The 22,330-nt window shown below is 40.8% G+C and overlaps 1 protein-coding gene and 1 long non-coding RNA gene across 4 annotated transcripts in view; one reads left to right on the top strand and one right to left on the bottom strand.

Annotated features, from left to right (window-relative positions):
• Window positions 1-22,214, top strand: part of atrnl1a (attractin-like 1a) — a 233,381-nt gene extending 211,167 nt beyond the window's left edge. For all 3 annotated transcript variants that reach the window (XM_046065149.1, XM_046065150.1, XM_046065156.1), the window contains 2 exons: window positions 5,343-5,457; window positions 22,073-22,214. In XM_046065149.1, the coding sequence (XP_045921105.1) occupies window positions 5,343-5,457; window positions 22,073-22,194 (237 nt within the window). In that variant the 3' untranslated portion in view covers window positions 22,195-22,214. The remainder of the gene's footprint in view (window positions 1-5,342; window positions 5,458-22,072) is intronic.
• Window positions 11,084-22,330, bottom strand: part of LOC123980649 — a 26,636-nt gene continuing 15,389 nt past the window's right edge. Inside the window, exon 3 of the long non-coding RNA XR_006827536.1 lies at window positions 11,084-11,285. This is a non-coding gene — a long non-coding RNA (uncharacterized LOC123980649). The remainder of the gene's footprint in view (window positions 11,286-22,330) is intronic.

Here is a 22,330-nt window from a genome sequence, read left to right as displayed (position 1 = left end):
CGCATGGCTGACCTACACCTGAACACACAGTAACTCAATCAATAATAATGTGAAACATGAAATTGAAAAAGTATTACTGCTGTGGCTTCATCCGGCACCCATCAAAGACGGCATCAAACCACTAAAACGCTGCATGGTTAAAAACAACAGCCTTTCTGGATTATTTCCAGTAATTCGTTATAGGAGGAACGAGTGAAATTGCTCAGTATTGCCAAGTAGCCAATTTCAACATTGCACACAGTCAGCAAAAACTGTTGTCTGGCCTTAAGTGGCACTTGATATTGAAAATATAAATAAAATGAGAGAGAGAACATCTGTTCTCTTCAGCTCTACTTAGTGGCTGTCAGCTGAGAAAGCTTTTATACTAGACAGACAGCTCAGCAGGATTTTACTGTTGACTTAAATGCCTACCTGGACTCCACCCACCTGACTCTCCGTTCTAACCTCACTAACCTCTCCCCTTTTTTCCTCCTGTGTTCATTTCTATCTCTCTCTTAATTGTCACATCTGCTCTCTCTTTCTCTCTCTCTCTCTTACTTACTGTGATTAGGTCGGGAAAGGAGCCAGAGAAAGCTCTTACAGTCGTCACATCATGCTGGCTCTGCTTCATCATTTACTCACATGTGCGCACACGTACGCACGCTTACTCCCACACGTTTATGCCGGCACAAACACAGCACATAAAGAGTCAGGAACACACATACCAACTTTGCTGCCGTTAGATTTGTAATTTTGTTAATCAGCCTGTTATTAACCATAGAGATCAAATGGTCCGGCGTTTGAGGTGCGAGGGGGTCGACCTGCTAATGGAAGTGTACACAAATACATCAGCTCTTCAACCGCTGTGTGTGTTTCCATGTGTAAAACATCTTGACAAGCTGACCAATTGCTGCAACTGAACGCCAGTGTTGTAAACTCGCCAATTCAAGTAGAAATAGTTTGTTAGTGTTTTTAAAGTTGTCCTGTGGAGTTTTGACCTGCAATTCTGACTGTGGCCATTACTCCAAAATTGCTGTAGAGCCCATTGTTCTGAAAGGTACTGTAGTAATTAGGGGTGGGAATCGCAGGGTACCATACTATACGATACACGATACATGGCTCACGATAACGATAATATCACGATACAGCAATTCCGCGATAATCGATATATCGCTAGACAATCCTAAAGTGATACATCACGATATCTGACTACCTATTAATACAAAATGCCTGTGAAAAAGTTTACTATTTATTTGCTGCAAATCCAGACTGTTAGAAAACAGCACAATTCTGTTCAGTCTGTAAATAAAATTACAGAGCAACTTTGAAAAATTATTATCAAAACATTTGTTTATAAAAAGGCACAAAAAATACATTCACTGAATTTTTACTGCAAATACAAATTGCTGTGTACCTCCAAAGTCTAATCGGTACATCACATTATGTTAATAACTGTTACTAACAGTGAAGTTAGCAGCTTTTTTTTTATTTCACACAGAGCTCAGGAAACATGTACTTTAAGTATTTGCACAGTACGTCACTCAAGATGTTCAGCATGTGTGTGTAGTTAAGATTGTATTTTCGCAATCGTGATGGGACATTAGCATCAGGATAGCACGTTAATGGAGATTCCCATTATATGTTAGCATTGAGCTAACCGTCGAAGCGCTGTTTTTTATTAATATTATGTATCGATATGATGGGCTGGAATATCAATACACTATCATGGAAAAATATATTGCCGTATCGATTTATTGTCACCCTCCTTGTAGTAATGCATTAAAGAGGAGATTTATTGCCACAAGATGATGTAAGCAATGCAAGTTTGAGTGCATTAAGCGAGTCTTATGTTTAATAAGTTAGCATTCAACATATTGTTTAGTCTTGAAGGATGCATATATGTCGATTTAGTGAGAAATGACAAACCACGTTTGTTGTTTTGTGCCTCAGATATTCATCTTTCTTGTGGTTTTTACTTCATTAGATGTTGAACACTGTATTTCCCCCAGAAGCTTTGCTCTTTTTTTAATTTAAGTTCACATCATGTTCCAATACATTGTACATCAAGATAAATCTTTTAACTTCCACATTTGTTTTTGTTGTTTTCAAAATAGTTTTTACTTGCATTTAAGGGGGAGAAATGCACTTCTGAACAAACTTCATAGGGATGCTTTTATTTTTTTTTCTTCTAAATTTCTGTACACCTATTGTTGCTCATTAACATTAGATACTTAAAGACACAGAGTTATGTGACCTTTACTTGACTTAATGCTCTGCAGGTATTTACACTGTTTACTTAAGTGTGAATTTTAATGACCTTTTACTCGACTAAACAGTAATTTCCAGGGGGGAACTGGTGTCTTGAAAACATCGTATGTGTGTAACTTAGATCAAAGGAACTAATGGATTGTAACTACACACACACACGCACACACACACAAACTGAAGTGAGTTGCTGTTGCTTGGGAACCACGCTGACAGTTGCCACCATGAAGTAAATAAGAAAGTGAGCATTTGTTATTTGTGCATCTCACGGTCAAAATGTGTGTTTTACATTAACAAGGAAACATGCTCATGCTTTCAGTGCCAACAAACACCTGTTATTCATTTCTCTCTTCCCTATTTAATTCTCTTGCCAAACTAATCCTAATCAAAACAATGACTCAATGTTGTGTTGGTGTATTATCTCAATCAGGACAAAGAGCGCTTGCTAATAGGAGGTTCTGCTTCCAGAGTCAGTTGTGTGTGCATGTGTGTGTTTTTAGTTAGTAGGGAATTCATCATTTCCTGACACTTTGAAAACACTAACCAAACAGGGGAGCCTCTACCCTCTAATTATACTGTACGCTCCAGCACTTAAACTTATTAGCACCGGAGGGGATGTTTACGTGTGTGTGTTTGTGTGAGTGTGTCCTCTCTGTGTTCGCACCAAGGTGGTCCAAGTGCTGTGTTGTGTTAAGTTGATAGCTACTTAGATAGCAGCGTGTTGATGTGCCCTCTAATTACTGCTGGGCGATTAACACACTGCTGATTATTTTATCCAGGTTTAAAATGTTGGACAGTTGAGTTCAGACCCTCATATGCTTTTGGATTATTTAGAAATTAAATATTTGGACAGCCATGTTGTTGTTGTAAACATTTATTTCCAATTATTGAGCACAGATGGTCTTTTTTCCCCACAGTAACCCGCTTAATATTGTAGAATATATTTTTAAAAAATTTTAATTGTGTTCCATATTCAATAACAATAATATAATGTTTGTTTTTTCAAGTAACTGTCTTGATCAGTTTGTGATCATTTTATTTATACTTTTATTTGCACTGAACTGACAAATGTACAGAAAGCCTCCATCAGAGCAAATGTTTCATAAAAAAGTATTTTATTGTAAAGTACTACAGTATAATCTTTATTCCTAGGACATTTCTTAATAAGGCAAAAAGAATTTCACACATGCACTAAACAAAAACAAAAATAAACCCAGCGAAAATCATGTAAAAAGCCTAGTGAGAAAGTAAAACAACAGAGGACATAAACTAGTCAGCAATTGATTTGCCTTCAAAACATACTGTATATCGCAAAATTCCCAGGAGAAAGGATTGATAGGCGATATGCCTTATAGTCAGCTGTGCACGACAGCAACACATGAAAATACATCAAAACAACCGCAGATTATATTTGGGCATGTTGTATTCAGACCTGGGTTAGTCCTGGTGACTTCTGTAAACTGTTGTTCTGATTTGTCATGTCAACACGAAATTCTCTATAATTTAAGGGTGAAACAAGTTCTACCCACTTTATTTGTTTAGCAGGCATATTCTCACACAGCATGCGCACACATACACACGGGCACGCCGCTAACTTTGGCTAGCTAGATGTATGTAGCGACACGAGCGACGAGCCAACGCTTGTTCTTATAATCCATCCCTCAAGGATCTCTATTATTTGTGGACACCTGAAAATAATACAAGTGATAATTCAGTGATTATGTACTTATTTATCTAATTCTGACTTTACAAACAACTTCTCATGTTACTGTTTTAGTGAATGAAATTGCTGGCAGCCATGTTGACTCTCTCCTCTCCATTCACAAGCTATTATTAGGTGCACAAAGCACTCACCAGTGACGGTTACAAAACAGCGTATTGCTGATTTACAAATGTGATTGGAGAGATCTCTGTTGTGCCCTGAGTATTTAGACATCTACTGAAACACAGAAGCGACCTTCAGAGAATAAATGTGTCAAGATGGTTATCTGAAGTGCATTAAAAATGTGTAAAACAAAGTAATGTATGATGAGGAAAGAACAGATGATTGGACAGGCTTATGGGCTGTTTTTGTGTATACATACTGTGTGTGTGTGTGCGTTCCTCAGAGACCACAGTAATAAACAGGGTCTATCTCTATGACCTCTGTGGTACAGAGTGGCAGAAGAGTCAAACCTGATCGATAACTCAGTGACTGTCTTCCTTGTGTTTTGTAAGGAAACACTATCCAGCCATTAAATATCATTACAGAGACATTAAGACACAGTAGATATATACAATCAGTCCCAAAGGCACTGTACAGGGTGAATATTTATGGTATATATTTTTATTTTAGAGATAGCAAATATCTGGTCATTTCATACTCCCAGTGTCTTACTTTGTATTATATAATCATGTGCTGCTCTTGGCACAACACAAACCTGTTTCAACTTAAACTTTTAAACATCGAAACAAGGTTTCTATAAAAAACAAAGTTCAGATTATGAAATACCCACAGCAGTTAGTCTTATTTACAAACCAGTTTTGGCTAATCATGTGAAACAGTCATATAACTGTTACTTCGTGCAGTGTCTTCTTTGGGTAGGATATGATCGATGGGTATAAAGAAGAGAAAAGCTGCCATTATGAGACTGTCTCAAAAAAAGAATAAAAGGACCTGACAGCCGATATATAAACTTGTGTATGTGCACACTTAGGTGCAGCTCCACAAGCTGCCAGTCAGCCTGCTTCCCCCAGCTGAGAGCTTTGTTCATGGGGGAGGTGGCAGCAGGCCTCCGGATAGTGTGGCACGAGCTCTTGGTGTTTGGGTATCTGTTACATCCTCCCAGAGCGGCTAGCTGCTCTGTTAGCTTGATAGCATTGTGCACCTTCCCCCACACACACACATTAAACACACACTAATGCTTGTGATGTCAGGGTCTGTTCTGGCATTGTCTGAGAGGGAACATTAATCTCATCATTCTGTTGTCCATAAACTGGCAAAACATGTCTCCTTTCCACGCTGTTTAATTCAGTGTAATTTGTGTCTTTTCACTTATTTTCTTTCCAGTGTGCACTCATTGTGTTCTTGTTTGTTTACCCTTTGTGTGTGTGTGCAGGCAGTGCCGAAGCCCATAGCTATGGAGCCATGTTGGGGGAGCAGGGCAGGTGTTCTGACGGTGCTGCTGTATCTGCCCAGAGTCCCATCTGGAATACCTCCACCAGGACAGTCTGGTATGATTCACACAAATACCCATTAACAGACAAGTAAACAACATATAGGATGTGTTGTTTCAGCTTGGAAAACATGAAGAATGTGTTATTTCAGCTTGTAATCATCTCTTCTTTTGGTTAGATATTTGTTTATCTGCGCCAAACAGGCAATCAAAGTTTTTGACTGTGACAATTTTGAGGAATGATAATTCTTGGAGGCTTTACAGTGGTGGCAATTCCAGCTAGGAAAATATATTGGTGCATTTATCTGTAAGTACCTAAAGCTTCTGTGTGCATGCTGTTGCACATTTTGTCATCAGCATAGTTTTAACTTATATGGTGCCATATTTTCCCTAAACCACTTCTGCGGTGTTGTGTCTGTGGTTTTGGGAGGATTGTCTCCTAATCTTTGTATGCTTGGTGTATATTGTCCCGTACGGCTGTGCACAATATTCTGCTTTTTATAGCGAAGAAGGTGCTGCCTCAATCATATTTTGTGCTGATCATTTCTAAAAGGCAGGTTGAGCATAATGACCAGCTGCAGTAGCTGCTATTATCAGCAGACAGTGTTTATGTCCAACTGTCAGACACTTATCAGGTAGAGCTAATGTGACTTTTTATGATTAAGTGTAACAAATTTCAACTCTCCTGCTGGTGATTCCTCCATTTTCATTTGATCGTCGCTGCTGTTGTAAACTGTCAGCTGTCTCTGATCCATGAAATCCCAATCTTTGTCATTGTAGGTGCACAAAAACAGTCTACACCGTTTTCAGCAGCTCAACAATGTCTAAAAAGACTCCAGATGTAGTGAGCAGCGCTTCTCGTGTGCCTTGCGGCGGCTCCCCATCAGCTCTCAAGCAAAACAGGCCCTGGCAGTTTGAACAAAAGCAGCGTAAACACACTAAAATGTGATGCATCCAAGGCGTCATCAAAAGTGTCTTGATGTTTCCCGGTACTGTCATCATTAGAACAGTCTGCAGCCTGAAGCAGAGCAGAGGGGTAGCTTAATAGTGTAGAAGGCTGTTTTATAGCCCAGAGGTTACGCAAGTCCTATGTAACAAGTGTTCTCTCAGCCTGCGAGTACCAGTTTAATGCCTGCAACGCAGAGCTCTGGCCCATTGCTCATCAGTGCAGCATTTATATTACTATATTTCAATGTGAAGCAGGTCAGTCAATACAAAATGATATATAGTATCTGAAGTGCTGCTTACAGACTGTACATAGCAAATTTAATCAAATAATTTTTGACACAATGTGCTGGTTCTACCTTCAGATTTTCTGCCTTTCATAGTTTTGTACATTTACATTTCTTCATTTAGCTGACGCTTTTATCCAAAGCGACTTAAAATTGCTATATATATCAGAGGTCGCACGCCTCTGGAGCAACTAGTGGTTAAGTGTCTCAGGGACACATTGGTGGGTGTGTCACAGTGGGAATTGAACCCGGGTCTCTCACACCAAAGGCAAGCGTCTTCTTCTCTGTGCCATCGCCACCCGCATTTTGTATCTTTGTTACTTAAATATCTTCAGGTTTTGAACTGTTCTGTGAAACTGTGATTTGCACTCTATTGCACTGAAAAACGACACAGGGATGCAGCAAAATGACAGATATTTAGCAGATTGACAATTGACCCTTAGTTAATGTTGCTACGTCCAACAAAATTTTCTGCTGGTGCTGCAGCTGTCTATTATTGCACTCACACGAGAAATATTGTCAAATGTTTTGGAAAAAGCGATCTCAGAAAGAAGCAGACAGCTTTGCAGTTGCATTATACATTTGAAAAAAATGTAAGATAGACGCTAAAGCCTTCCAGATCACAGAGTAAAAGTGAACCACTGCATCATCCTGACGAGACAAAAGACAACAATAGTAATGTATAACAATAGTAACAAGTAGTAACTGTTCCTGTTAGGGCTAGCTAACTAACATTACATTAGGAACAACACACAGCAGACATTGTTCTGGATTTATTTTAGGTTTTGGAAAGAGAATAAATCGTACTTCTCCTTTCAACCTTTCTGGGTAGAGACTTTAATTATTACAAGTGCCCCAGGAACAGTGTTTAACCATATCTTGGAAAAATACAGCAAAAAAAAAGCTAGAAAACGACTCTTTTTACATTACAATGGAGCGCAGCCATGAAAGTGTGAGACCTCAGTTGGGGCGAGTCCTATACTGCGCTGCGATTGGCCAGCTGCGTATTCTAGGCATGGCTTAGCAAAGGGTCAATTGATAGCACATGGTTAAAATCTAAATGTTTTTATGTTGTGACACTAGTGTTTTTACTTTGAGCATCAGCATGTTCACAGTGACATACTGAATTATTCAGAAAAACTCATGACATATGACACCTTTTACAGAAGGTCTGATGTGGTCAGACCTGCCTGGTTTCCCTCCAACACTTACTGCTGGATCAATTGTTCCCCTAAATGAGACATCCTGGCTTTCCACTGTCTGAGCTCATGTTGCTTCTATAGACGGACGACATGCGATATCCCCCACTCGCTCCGGCCGACCACCATACGGCTGTAGAAAAGAGAGAAGCACTTCCTCACAGACAAGACCAAGGCCCGGAGCATTATGCAACGTCAGCAAGAGGCCAATTTTCCCTCCCTGCAGCTCATCTTCCACCTCAGTCGACTTCTCACACTCCCCGCTTACGTGTACATTTAGTCTCCCAGACCTTTCTCTCTTTACATTTTCCTTCTCCCCTGCAGCTCTTTGGGAGACTGCTGTCAGTTTGTCAGTTGGTAGTCTTGGTCTTTATAAAGTGGACTGTATGTAACTGGAGCAGGTGTGAGAAGCCTCTGTTCCTCCAGGCAGGAAGCAAAGCCTTCGACTGGACGAGTACCTGACAGAAGAAACGAGCAGAGCAGACGGAAAATGAAGCACTTTTCTTGAAACCACTTTTCTCAAGCTAGAAGGAGCTTTATGTTGAAGCCTTTAAAAGGTGGAAACAGTCACTGTAGTCTAATACAGAGGAGGGGAAAGGGAATGTGTGAGAATGAGTGCATAAGAGAGAGAAATTGAAAGCTTTGCTAAACCCAGAGGTAATTGTGATGATTAAAAGAGCCCTAGAGAGGTTAATGGTAACAAGTGCATTAGGGGCAACTGGAAGAGCAGTAAATGGCTCCAAATGTCCAAGTCAGTTTGTGATAATAAAGTAGGTATAGAAAATTTCCACTTTATGTTGAATCACAAAAATTGGTTCATGAGCCTGATTTTAAATTTGAATGCTGATTTTGTGCGTAGTTGCTTTATAAATGTTGACTCTAGGCAGCCTGCGCTTGTAAAAAGGTCACAGAAAGTGGTGATGTGGATTGTGCAATGAATTCAGGAAACTTGGAAACTTATTTTCATAGTTTATGTATCACTCCAATTGGTTTTTATTACATTTTACATACCAATCTCAGAAGGTGATACAGGTTTACAACCAAACACATTTTTACCAAATCCTCCATTACAATGAATATTTCCGGTGTGTTTAGGAGCGGCTGTGGCTCATAGAGCGGTGGTTTGATCCCCAGCTCTAGTCCTGTGTGTGTGTCGAAGTGTCTTGGGCAAGATTATGCCTGAAATTGCTCCCACTGGAACTGTGTGATTGGATGCAAGTCCACCTTTCTGATGAACCGCTGAAAGACATTCATCAGTGTATGAATGTTTGTGAATGTGACATGTAGTGTAAAGTGGATGAGAGGCTAGTGATTTGGGGCGTGATGATACATTTGGGTCATGAGACGTGACGATGAACGAGGCGAGAAGATTTTTAGCACTATTTAGATGAAATATTTTGATGCGGAAATATATTTTGAGCATTAAACTCGTAATTTCCTGCATTCTGGAGACATTTTCTGCTCCAATTTAGGGTGGAAATGTCTGTTTTTATGTGAAAGAAAACTATATTGCATTGCATGTTTTCTTATAGTGCAAATAAACCTTTTCTCTAAGCATTTTCATTTGTTACTTAACATTTCTTGGTGGAAGCTATTTTTCTGAACATTTTTAACAAATGAGGTCTGATAGGGTCAGACAGCATTGTGGAGCTGTAGGCTTGTGTTTAATCCATTGTATTTAATCCATTTTCACTATATGTTATACTATATAGTTTACCGCTAGTTCAGGCCTATTATGAATATATATAATATAATCAAAAACTGCAATACAGTGTCATAAAATAGAGCTGTATGTGTGTGTTTGCATAAAAATCAAATCCCTCATCTTCAGCTTTGAGGAGGCCTATATCTGGCTCAGCTTCCCCTGTGCTGGACTCTGCCTCTGCTGATTGTACAGCTACATATGCATGAGAAGAACATCAGTAATAAACATGACTAACAATAATCCATTCTCTAATTCTATCTCTACATATGATTGCCTACCCTGCACACTACCCCTGTACCTGTCGCTGTTTTTTCTGGTTCCATTGTCCTTCTCCTCCTCCTCCTGCTCTTGCTGTACCTCCTGCTGCTCAAACTCTTCCTTCTCTCCCTCCTCATCAACATGATTGGGTCTATCATCACCCTGTCCCTAACAGCTAATATGCATACAGAGATGCATCCTATAAAAAAAAAATCAATCATTGCAGGGGCATCCTTGCACAGTCTGCCTGCCTAGTGTGGTAGACCCCAGCCTCTATTGATCTTGTACTGAGTGCCTGTTCGTGTGCCGCCATGATTAGTGCTTCTGTGCTGTCCTTTCTTGATTTTAGCCACTTCTTCTATTTGTCTGTGGTACATGCCATGCAGCGGCTTGTCTCTCCATGAAGCTTCTTCGTCTTCCTTGTCCTCACCCTCGGGGTTTCTGCTACCTGAGGTATTCACCAAGCCCTTCATCTTCCTGATGTACTCTTGGATCTAACTGGCCAAAGGAGGAAATAGAGGCTACTATCGAACTATTATATATATTCAGCACCTCACATTTCTTTATCCTCTTTCTTTCTTTTCGCCATATTTACCGTCTCAGTAGCAGTTATCAGCCTGAGCTGAGTTCATCCCGGCCAAAAAGTAAACTCCTTTGATCAGCACCATTCAGCCAATCAGATTTCAGCAAAACGAGGATCAGTCCAAGTTGAGAGGGGCTATCGTATCCCCCGTAGTGAAAGTATTGGTTTGGCCCAGACTGACAGACACAACAGCAGTGTTCGCTGCAGCTGACTGGTCTGCCTTTTTTTGAAGCTGCGCACTGCGCAGCGTGTGCAAGAACAGCAGATTTTGTGTTCACCACCTTACAATACCTGATGTTTTGAACATTAGCTCGTCACAGCAGCAGCAGACACATCCAGGGAATTAGGCCAATGAAAGGCTTGTCAGCTCTAGTCAGGCTGCTCTCTAGGGGACATCCAGGCTCTTATATTGTTTTTATCGTCAAATCAATGAAATAGCTGTCGTTGTTACCGGTGTTGGAAGCTTAAGTCAATGGCTGTGTCTTTGGGTGAGTTTGTGTAGTGATCAGAGGAGTTAGTCATGATCGTAGTAATTGCACATACAAACACAAGCAATGACGTATATGCAAAGACATAAACACAAGGAGCAGATCAAAGTTGTAAAAAAATAAGTATTTATTTTTTTAAATCGCCCACCCATCATCCATCCCAAGTCTCTCGCTCCTCCCTCTATCCTCCCACCCCTCCACTCCCCAGAGATGCTCGAGGCGCAGGGTCAGACAGCAGTCCTCCATTGATGTTGGCATGTATGAACGTGAAGTCACTGCAGGCTAGCTCCGCCCACCCTCGGTGGGAGATACTTCAAGAGGAATCCTCGATGAGCAAGCCTATTTTAGCTTGCCTTCTTCTCTTTGTTTTCTTCTTGTCCTCCTTTGCTCTGCTCCCCTGAGGTGTTACCATTAACTGACCCTTCATATGTAACGGGGAGAAAAAGAGAAAACGCCATTGTTGGTTTCAGAAGGGAGAAAAAAAGGACTGCAGTACCAGCCTTACAAATTAGTTTCTCAGCTGCCAATATTCCTCATTCTGTATGTTGCGTTCTGTTTCTCTTTCTGTATCATTGTAGAGTTTTTTCTTCAGGACTCACACAAAAACTGTGGCATTGTGATGTCTTGTAAAGTGACCACACTGAGATTAGCTCCCCAAGCCACAATTTACAAACAGAAAACTGTAATACATCCATGGATATTCTTAGAACTTATCGACTAGCTGACTTGAAGGCAAAACATACCACCAGCGTACAACTGGCATCAAATCACCTAGTCCTTTTTTTCTCCCATGTAAGCCCATATGGCAAGATGTTTGTCACCATGGGTTAACAGGCTGCTTAAGAAGCCACTCGCTTACCTCCCAACATCCATGTTACAGAAAAGCAGTGATTCAATCAAATTCACAACATTTTAGCTACTGTATCTATGCAGTGCATCCGCTGTGTTCCTACAGTAAAGGCAACAAAAGGCGGATCGCTCAAACTGTCTATAAGGTATCATCAGTTTGACTGACTGGTGGGGATTTTGTAGGCGTGAAGGTTAGATGGAGCGCAAGACTGACAGGCAGGTTGGTGTAGCACCAGCAGTAATGTGGGAGTTGTTGATTGTTGTGATGAAGAGGGAGCTGAGCCTGAAGGCAAAGCCTTCAATTTACCTGTCAATCTACGATCCAACCCTTACCTATGGTCATGAGCTTTTGGTAGCGACCAAAAGAACAAGACTGCGGATACAAGTGGCCGAAATGACTTTCCTTCACAGGGTGGCTGGGTTGACCCTTAGGGACAGTGTATGGAGGTACGACATCAGGGAGGAGATCAAATTAGAACTGCTGCGCCCTCATGTTAAAAGGAGCCAGATGAGGTGGCTTGGGCATTTGAGCAGGATGTTTAACGGAGGCCTCGCTCTGGAAATTGTCCAGGAACATCCAAATAGGAAGAGATCTCAAGGCAGGCCCAGAACACGCCGGAGGAAGAAGATTTTGGATGCCTCAGAAGAAGCTGAAGGATGTGGCTGGGGAGAAGGATGTATGGCTACTTTACATGGCCTGCTACCATTGTGACTCGAACCAGGATCCGGATTAGTGGCTAACAGTAAATGGATTACCTCAAATATGTCACAAAATCAAGTCATCAAAACTAGATCTCATTGTTTAAATACGTGGGAACTTCCCACCAGTCACTAGAACTGTTGAAGGTTCTTGGATGAGAAGAGAAACCTGAAGTGCGTCACTGAACATGGATACCAGTACGCCTGACATGCTCTCTTTACTTGCAGTGCTTTGCATTTTCAGCCACTTTACTTTAGCCCTGCATAAAAGGTAAAAATATTCAACTTTCAAGTGCAAGTTGTCATGTCACACATGGCATGACAGCCCTAAGAATAAAAAGCCTTTTTCGCTTAGCACAGTCTGCCTCTGTCTGAAGTGCATCTGTAAAAACACTTACACTGTAAAAAGAAAGTACCTTTACTCTGATACGCGGATACTGTTATTGCATTACAGTTTTGGAAATAGCATAGATGGTGAGCACTTTTTTTTTACGATTTTGTGTTAGCTAAGCTCTCTGTGTCAAACTCTGCATTTCTCTCTCTCTGTCCACAGCCTACTCTGTGTGATGAGATTACAAGCTGCAGAAGGAGAGGAGGTCTTAAAGCTCTTGTATGGCTTTTTCTTCACTCTAATCTAGGGCGGCAGAAAAACACTCAAATAAAAAACATTCATGGGAACACAGAGATCTCTGTGTTTGAAACCAAATTATGTGATTAAATGGTAATAACTTTAGGACAATATTTGGCCCAACAATCCTAAAAATTAAAGTGAACAGAGGCGACTTGCTGCTGTTCAAAAGTGGCTGACAGCTGTCGTCGGCCAAATTGCAGCGGACGACTCACACATGCTGCCTGCCTCCGAGAGCAACTCGCGCAGGAGAGGAACAGCTCGACACTGAGTGACTGTTTGACAGATTCAAAGTCACAGTGGCCTGGCATGACGGACAAAGCAGGAGAAAAAGACTGACAGTCAGGACTGGTGAAACAGAGGGGGGGGGGGGGGGGGGAGAACGAGATCTTATTTTTGGCTCGAGTCCCCACTCTTCCATCTCCGTGGCCTCCGTCTCTCCATCTTTCTACTGCCTGTTCAACTACTTGTTGTGCCTCCCGCAGCTGCAGATGTATCGTTTTTTTGTAAAATGGGACTCAATTAGTGGTTGATGGCTTTACCAGGCTGCACATATTTTCAATTTGGTGCAGTGTTGAGGATGGAGAGAAAGAGCAAGACAGTGGGCTACTGTCTTCCAAGCTTATATAGTGGGTCAATATAGACAGAGGCGCAGCATTATTCACAGCCGCCTTTTCTGCGCTAATCTGCCTATTCAGCAGCAGACATAGAGCAGGGAATATCAGAGAGAGAGGGGGGAAAAATACAGGTACTGTGAGATGTTGAAAGTCTTTGTGAGTAAAAATAGAGCAGCGTGTGAGAGAGAAAAGAGGTATTAAAAGCCTGAGAGGTTCGATAAGAGAGGTGTAAATTCTTAAAAATATTTGTGAGTGAAACAGAAAGTGGGAGATGTTATCAGGAGAGATACAGACAGAGAAGGATATAAGTAATTGAAGGAGCTGTTAAGTAAGTGCAGTGGGTGGTAAGAGTCCACGCCGACGGCCCCCTCACCCACATAACCAGATTTGCATATTACTGCAGCGACGCTGAGATTATAAATCCTTGTGGTTATGCTTTGATAAATCCACTCCTGGTTTCCTCTAAACCATCTGAAGAGAGGTAGGCAGAAAACATAATCCCCCCCCCCATCTCTCCCTTTCCTTTACTTCCTCACCACTCTCTGGTGGTTCTATCCCTTCATACGTCTTGTCTTTCAGTTTTATGTAGTGACAATTCAATTAAAAACTTTAAAATAAAATTCTTATCAGTTCTTATTTCTACCAACTGTGTGAACATATTTAGCAGTATATGACAAGGCTGCACATCTGAGCTAAGATGGTATTTCTGTTCTTGAACCAGGGGATGTTGGAGTTACTGACATCCCAGACTCCTCTACTTTTTTAAAAATCTTTATTTTGCTGGGCTTTCTGGTGGAGTGGAGGCCAGTAACAGTGAACAGCAACATGACATGAACGTTTTCTCTGAAGAAGCGGGTACCAAAACGCCAAGGTGCTTCTCCCAATAACCTGTTTTTATCTGTCTGTCAGTATATCAGCTTTTCTACCCCAGCAAAGCATAAAACCATTTTTTGTGGCAAAATGTTTTCATTTCATTGCGTTTCCACCCTGGCGGTTTAATGCACATATTGCATAAAATAGGTGAATGGAAATTTAACATGTCTGAATTCATAGCTTTTGTTCTCTCTTCGGGTTCAACTTTGTTTCTGTCTGTCTTTGTTTGCTTCTTATTCTCTCCACACCCTCCCTTCTCTCCCCCTTATTCCTGACAAAGCACCTTGAGCCTTTTGCTGTATCATTCTCACTTTGGCCCTGTTCCTAATGGGAGGAAAAAGTCAAATTTATTATCCCTGGACAGGAAATGACTCTGGTCATTTGCATTAAATACACTGAAGACACTACTATGAAAAAAATCTAATAGGAGACAACATTTTATTAAAACACTTGGCTGGTTTTGCTCTGTTCTAGTCTAATTGTCTTAATAATGTTTACAGTAGTTAATTGCGGACACTTCTAAGTGCAGGAATTTTGAAAGACACAATTACGCTGCAAGAATTGTGCGTACAGCATAATATAACAATTTATTTACCAAATAAATCAGGCGCATTGATAAGATGCTTGCCTTTGGTGTGGGAGACCTGGGTTCGATTCCCACTGTGAGACATCCGCCATTGTGTCCCTGAGCAAGACACTTAACCCCTCGTTGCTCCAGAGGCGTGCGACCTCTGACATGTATAGCAATAGTAAGTCGCTTTGTATAAAAGCGTCAGCTAAATGAATAAATGTAAATTATTAATGCAGGTTCAAATGAGAATATCGGTATCAATGTCATCCCTAGTGTCAGTATCGCAGCTAAGAGATGTTTTTAATACTAGCTAAGATTGAAAGCAGGTGAAGTCAGAAATGACTTCTAACGAACCCCAAAGACAAGAGTGAGATATTTTGAGGAGCAGTTAGCAATGGAGCTATTGGAGATACAGTAGTGTGGTTCCCAGGTTTACACACTAATGATTATTACTACTAATGTACAAAACCCCTGTGATTCATGCATACATTACTACTGCATGGACTACAAGCTAGTTAACAAGGCAAGGCAAGTTTATTTGTATAGCACATTTCAACAACAAGGTAATTCAAAGTGCTTTACATAAAACATAAAAGCAACAGGGAAATATTAAAAAGTTTAAAAGTTAAAAGCCTCCCACCTTTGCTTATTTTACTCTTTTGATTCCCCATCTCCCACTCTATCCCCCCTTTAGTTACTTAGGGACTCTAACCCTAATGGTTGGATACATGTTTGGGTTTTTTTTGCCTTGTTTGACTCTATATATACACACACACACACACAAAATATATACTGATCCCTTCATTAAGTGGCCTCTTAATGGCGTACAAGTGTATTTCCCAAAATGTGTCTTATTTAAGTTTCTAGTATCCTTGTTAGTTAGTTCCTAGCCTGTCTGTTATACCAGACACAGACTGTGACTACTGGCCTGAAAGCATTGCTGTAGCACCGGTGTGCTTTTCTTCCTCTCTCTGCATTCACCACCTGCCTGTGCCCCACCGTCTCTCTGTGGGTGTCTGACTGGATAGCTGCTTGACAGGAATCGCAGGGCAGCGCTCAGAAACTCAGCTCTACTGACCCGGAATGGATCTCAGATACTTTGATCCTCTTTGTCTTTGAAACTATCCGCCCCACTGGGATGGACCCTCCTGTCACCCCCACTCCTTCATCTGTCTGCTTGTTGACTTTTAGTGGCATTTACTTTCAGGCAACTCATGTATTTATTATGTGGACATGAAGGTTTGTATCATATCAAGTCACTGTTACCTTTCTTGTTGCTTTTGCTTTTATTTGCCGCTTGCCCTTTGTTGTAATGTTCTGTTCCAAAATGAGATGCCTGCCATTAGGAAAAAAGCAAAAGCTGCTATTAAAATGATTGATGGAACAGTTTTGAACATGCGTAAGAATCAAGTGAGACAACTCAAGGTCTTACTGACAAATTGGATCAGATACATATAAAAAAAAATACAGGCAAGAAAAGTCAAGGCAAGGTCAGGACCCTGATGAGGACCATTTTATCGAAGAAGTGCAGCTTCCTGTTTTTTTTTGTTTGTTTTATGTGATAGCCACATAAATCACAACTTTTAAATGTTTATTTTGCATCTGCAAAAGCATGTGCTTCGACTTTTTGAGGATGTCCTTCTGCCTTGTTGTTGAGAGAAATTTAAATATGAATTTCAGACGAGCATAAAGAAAGGCTTTACCAAACCCTGCCATGTGCAGTTAATGAAAGGCATCCTAGTTAGTCAAGATCAAACCTGAATCTTACATGCGTACATCAAAGAAGTCGTAGTTGTGCGTTATGTTTGCTGGTCTTTTCAAACCTGGAATCAGTGTCTCACAGATGCATAAATATTTGAATATCAGTGTGTTACGGTTTGTCTGACTTTGATTTCCCTTCGCTTCATTGAACAGACGCTGCCGTGGTACTTTTTGTTTACTATTATACTGGATCCTAAGCAGGCTACCATCCCGCACAGACTCAGAAGGCAGGCTTTGATGTTTAGAAGGAGAGGAGGGCCTGGCTGTGAGGTTTGTCACCGGGTTAGCAAGCGGACTCCTCCCGTCGCAGATGTTTTCCAGCTGCGAGTCCCAGTTTTCCACATCAGACCTGTGCCGATATGTGTTCCTGGGGAATTTTGTCTCTTGCTAATGACCCCATTAGTCTATCAGGAGGGGGGGGGAGAGGGTTAATGATGCATCAACTCACCTGACAAAACAATCACATTAGCACGCCTGGTCGCCACCGCAGCAAATGAGCACTTGCAGTCACCTGTAGCATAATTTGATTACTTTTGACCAATTTAATTTTGCAAATGGAGATGTGTGTGTTCACCAGAAAAACACAATTATAATGGCAATTTGTCAAAAGGTGAAAACTATTTTGATGAAAGAATATTCAGATGTCACATTAGAAATTAAATTAATTTTTTTGAACTTTTACGGTCTTTTTCTCATTTTTCATTAGAACTTGTTTTCTATCTCGCAGGCCGGTGTGTTTGTATGCAATGTACACCACGTTCAGACAGATGGATTTTAAGTTTTAGGTTTTGTGGAGGTGATTTTAGTGATAACTGGTAGCATTCCTGTTGCATTTGTCTTGGCCTCGGGTCCTCCCCATAAATGGAAACAGGTTACAGACAGCTGTCTAACTTAATCTGCTCTGAAATGTAATTTCCTTCCCTGATCCATCCCTTGTCTTTTTCCATTTTCATTCCTTTTTGTCATCTGTCAATCATCCTAAACTTTTCCCTTTCTCATTTATCTTTTATGACTGAGGGTGTTTTAATCACAAGTCTCCCTATTTTTTGTACATTGAACCACATAGTTAGATTATGTATGGATGTTTGAAGCTTTTCATTCACTGAAACATCACAACATTTTTCACCGATCACTAAGAAAAGATGTAACTTATTGTCTGTGAAGGTTCTCAGTCATCCAGGTCAAAGTTAAAGTCAAGAGCAACTGGACTTGGTTGAAGATACTAGAAGACGTTTTGTCCCTCATCCGAGAGACTTCTTCAGTTCTGAAATGACTAGTAGAGAAACTCTATTTAACCTCTGTGGGATTGTTTGCCAGGACACCTCTGGTCCGTTAGTGCTCCTGGCTGTTGTAGAGGTAGTGCTTGTTAAGTTTCCTGGGAGGTGATGAAAGGACAGCATTGTAAGTGGGGGATAAGTGGTTGACGGCTTTTCAACCCGGTTGTAGATGCTTCCTTGACACCTCTTTCAAACCATCCATCCTCTCTGTCTAAAATGTGCACCTATTGATCCTCAAACGAGTGTCCTTTATCCTTCAGATGTAAGTAGACTGCAGAGTCCTCTTCAATGTGGACAGCACAGTCCAGGAAAGCCAAACTGTTGTTGTGGACATCTTCTCGCGTGTACTTGATGATACTGTCCACAGAGGTGATGTGTTCTGTGAAGGCTTGCACTTACTTGGTTTTAATTTTGAGTGTCATCATCCACATACCTGTACCAGTGGCTCGGTGCTGTTCCTCTGAAGGAGTTGTGGGCTTTGCTCTCCACTTACCGCCAATAACCCCATGAGATAACAAATTTCACAAATTTTGATTCGGCCTATCTTTTTCAAAGTGTACAAGAGCTGCAAGATTATCATTTTATCCAAATTTAAATTAGCGGAGGGCTAAACTGGAAGTTAGCGGTCTCGGCCGGGCAGAAGTCAACACGGTGGAACAGCATATGTCAAATTGAAAATATAGACAAGTCTATTGACAGACTCAAAAATGTTCCAATCATTATTTTAAATTAACCTTATAAAGCAAACAAACAAAAAATGCCTTCATGCCATAAAAAGTACTCAAATAGTGGTGGAAAGACTGTATCCTCAACCACAGCTTCCAGTGTTTCCCCATACGTTCATTTATTTGTGGCGGCCTGCCACAATATCAACGCTGTCGCCCTCTCGCCCTCATGAACACAGCGACACAAATCTGTCCAACGCAGCGCTGTAAATGTTAGAGAATCAGCTTTAAAAAAAGTTATTAGCAAGCATGTAAGGAGCCTAGCTAATAAGGAGAGCTAAGTTAATGTTAGAATGCAGCTGGGTTTTCGAGGCTAACACGCTGTATCTGGTAGCTAACATCGCCCGCACGCGTCACAGTTACAAGGTCATTCTGTGGGAAACTCTGGCTCCCAACTTTTTATGAAAACTCACCTGCTCTCAAATAGCAAAAGGTGGGGTGCTAACATGACAGTTAAATAAATGTAATCTAAAGTATAATGAACAACTTCATATGAAAAGAAAACAACAACAACAAGCACATGAGCTCAGTGGCAGTGCATTGAAGTGGCAAAGAAGTAAAGTGGAACTGCACAAACACTTATGGAGGTGTGTTTACTCCTGAAATACACAGCAGATCTGCAAACAAGCCCTACTGGTTTTTAAAATAAACCACAAATTACCATAGTGACAGAAAGCCAAAGTCTAAGGTATTGTCTGTGGTAGCCAAAACAAACACCTATAAAACCACTGCCAAAGTGAAACAAACAGCCATAATGAACCATATTCCAACCGACCAGCTGCTGCTAGCCAATCACCTTCCCTCAGTTTTGGATGAAGAAAGCACACAACTATTGGCTGCCATATCTGTTTATATGGCTTGCTGTGTCAGAAATGTACAAAAATGTTATGTGCACAGGTGCATGCACACACCTACAGTATTTACACAGTTACACACACACAGGCGCACTCTGAGCAACTTTGTAATCGGCTTTCCCTTTTCCACCTACCAAAAAAAAAAATCCCAAGAATCACTTGAGTGTGAAATGCTGAAAACATCCTGCATCCAAATCATATCGAGAGTGCAGCAGATTCCCTCCACTGTTTGCCTGTTTTGTTTATTTGGCTCCTGCATACCAGCAGATTGAGCTCTTGTCGTAATGACCATGCTTTGTCAAGCCCACGGTTGTCAGGAGGGAAAGACAGGACTAGCTGCACTTGCAAGAGCTGCCATCAGATGCCTCTCAATCCACATTAACAACAGCAGCTACTGCCAAGGTAACACAATGCTTGGAGGCATCTGATGCCTCGGTGCAGCCGGCCTGCTGTCTGTAAGTCCTGCTGTGGAGAGCGAGTCAAACATCAGATACAGAAGTTGTGTTGAGAGAGGTATGACATCCTGATGGACAGTGAGAGGGAGGCAGGCTGAAAAAAGGAAAGAGCCAGGATGATGGTGGTAGACATGCCTCAATGACCTCAGCGTTACACCCTTGTCTCCTGCTGAAGCCAAACAACAATGGCTGGAGACGCATTGATAAAATGTTTTCTGGATGTTGTGTTGAGGTGCCTGCTGGTAGGATGATGCGTCTCCACCTGCCACACATCAGCTGAGGCTTTCTGCTTTGTTGTTCATCACTGTATTCTTTTTTTCACGTGCTTTTCACTTCTTAGTTCGCCCTCTTGGCTTTCTTTTGGGCCATTCTTTTCTGTCGGCCTTCATAGCTCAATATTGATTTTACGTAGAGAAAATACAAAAGAAATAATTGGGAATCCATAAATACTTTCACTGTAATTTTTTCGATAGTTCTCAGTTGATGAAACATGATTGAGTCACTTTCCAAACTTGCAGATTAAAAAAAACAAACATTTTTTACATAGCTAGATAATTATGAGAAGAAATTTAATTTACATTGGTGCAGGTACAATTGTGATCGTCTTAATAATGTGTGCACATAGAAAACAAAGGGAACCCACAATAGTACCTTGCGGACCACCAAATGTTAGCTCTAAGCACTAATATTTTATATTATGCAAATACTGTAATGATTCTACTTTGCAGGTTCAGTGTGTCTCATTTTTCTATTATAACTATTTATATACATACAATATTGTATATGTATTTCCACAAAAGACGGCACCAAATATCGTTTTCGTTTTAAAACTCCAGGGTAGCGTATTTGTGTGGACAGATGAAAACGGAGGACTTTAAAAACTCAAACAAAAACATAGTAGTGAAGATGTACCCTAGATATTTACTGTAAATATCATAAGTCATAGTTTACTAATGTGATTACCTGTACATTTAATTTAGCTCTAATTTAATTAAACCCTTTTGTGCATGAATTATGACAGCCTCTGTCAGGATTTATTTATGTCTTAGGTGTTTTTATTACTCTTTAGGCATGAAAAACAAAATTGGAAATTAATTTTTTAAACACACATTTTTTTCCACAAAAGGTGGACAGCGTGCACGTAGGTTTTCAAATGAAGAAAAATGTATTTCACAGACTGATGAATTAAATGATATAGTATGTGAAACCTATATTTTTAATGCTGTTACACTAATGTGGTCACATGTTTTAACATTCTAATACCGTTTAATGCAATGGAAAAACCAAATATTGTTAGAATGTAAATCTTGCAGTTTTTGTAACAAACAACATAAATCCATTGATTTACATCCAAAAAAGTTATTGCACGTGAAGCATTTAAGAAAAACAAAGTCTCAGTAATAGTTAATTGTAGCTGAAATATAGCCAACGATGCATAATGTCCAATTTAGTGGACAGATGATTAATCGTAATTTCCTCCCAACATAGAAGTGAGTGGCAAGATTTACCCGAGCTGCTCAGCATCTCTGATCGGCCATCTTGGCTTTGACAAATTTAAATTGCACTTACAACGGCTTACCAGAGGGTGGCAGTGTGTGGCATGACGCACTAGTGTCCACTATACTAGACTATCAGAACAGCTGTCCACTGTAGTGACCACTATGCGTGAAAGGGTGTGACCAAGATATTGAAAAAGTAAATTTAAAGGATGTTAAAAACGGCAACATACCTTGTTTTATTTTAGTCAATGTAGTAAACATAACAGTTGATATGGCTTAATTATTGCTAACCAATGACCACCTAAGTAGAACGGCCGTGGCTTCACTTGAACAGGTCACCTACAATAAAATTAGCATGCTGTATATTTCTCTGTTAACTCTTTTCTGTCTCGGCTTCTAGGTATCGCTATAGCCAGTGCTCTGGTAGACACATCACAACAGCGCGTGATGGACTTCAAAGAAAGAGGCCTGGGTCTGAAGCACCGCAAACTCACCGTGCACCACCAAGGGACGTGTGTGTGAACCGGATGCCCCCAAAGAGGTGATGAAATATCCATTGTGCCACCAGAGGAATTTCACTGGAGATATTTTTATTGACTTTAAACAAAAGGGACGTATTGTAAACAAAGGCCAAACTGGGGGGGGGGGGGGGGGGGGC

The sequence above is a fragment of the Micropterus dolomieu genome, linkage group LG12 (genome assembly GCF_021292245.1).
Source record: "Micropterus dolomieu isolate WLL.071019.BEF.003 ecotype Adirondacks linkage group LG12, ASM2129224v1, whole genome shotgun sequence".
Lineage (NCBI taxonomy): Eukaryota > Metazoa > Chordata > Actinopteri > Centrarchiformes > Centrarchidae > Micropterus > Micropterus dolomieu.
This window is presented reverse-complemented; position numbering and strand designations above follow the sequence as displayed.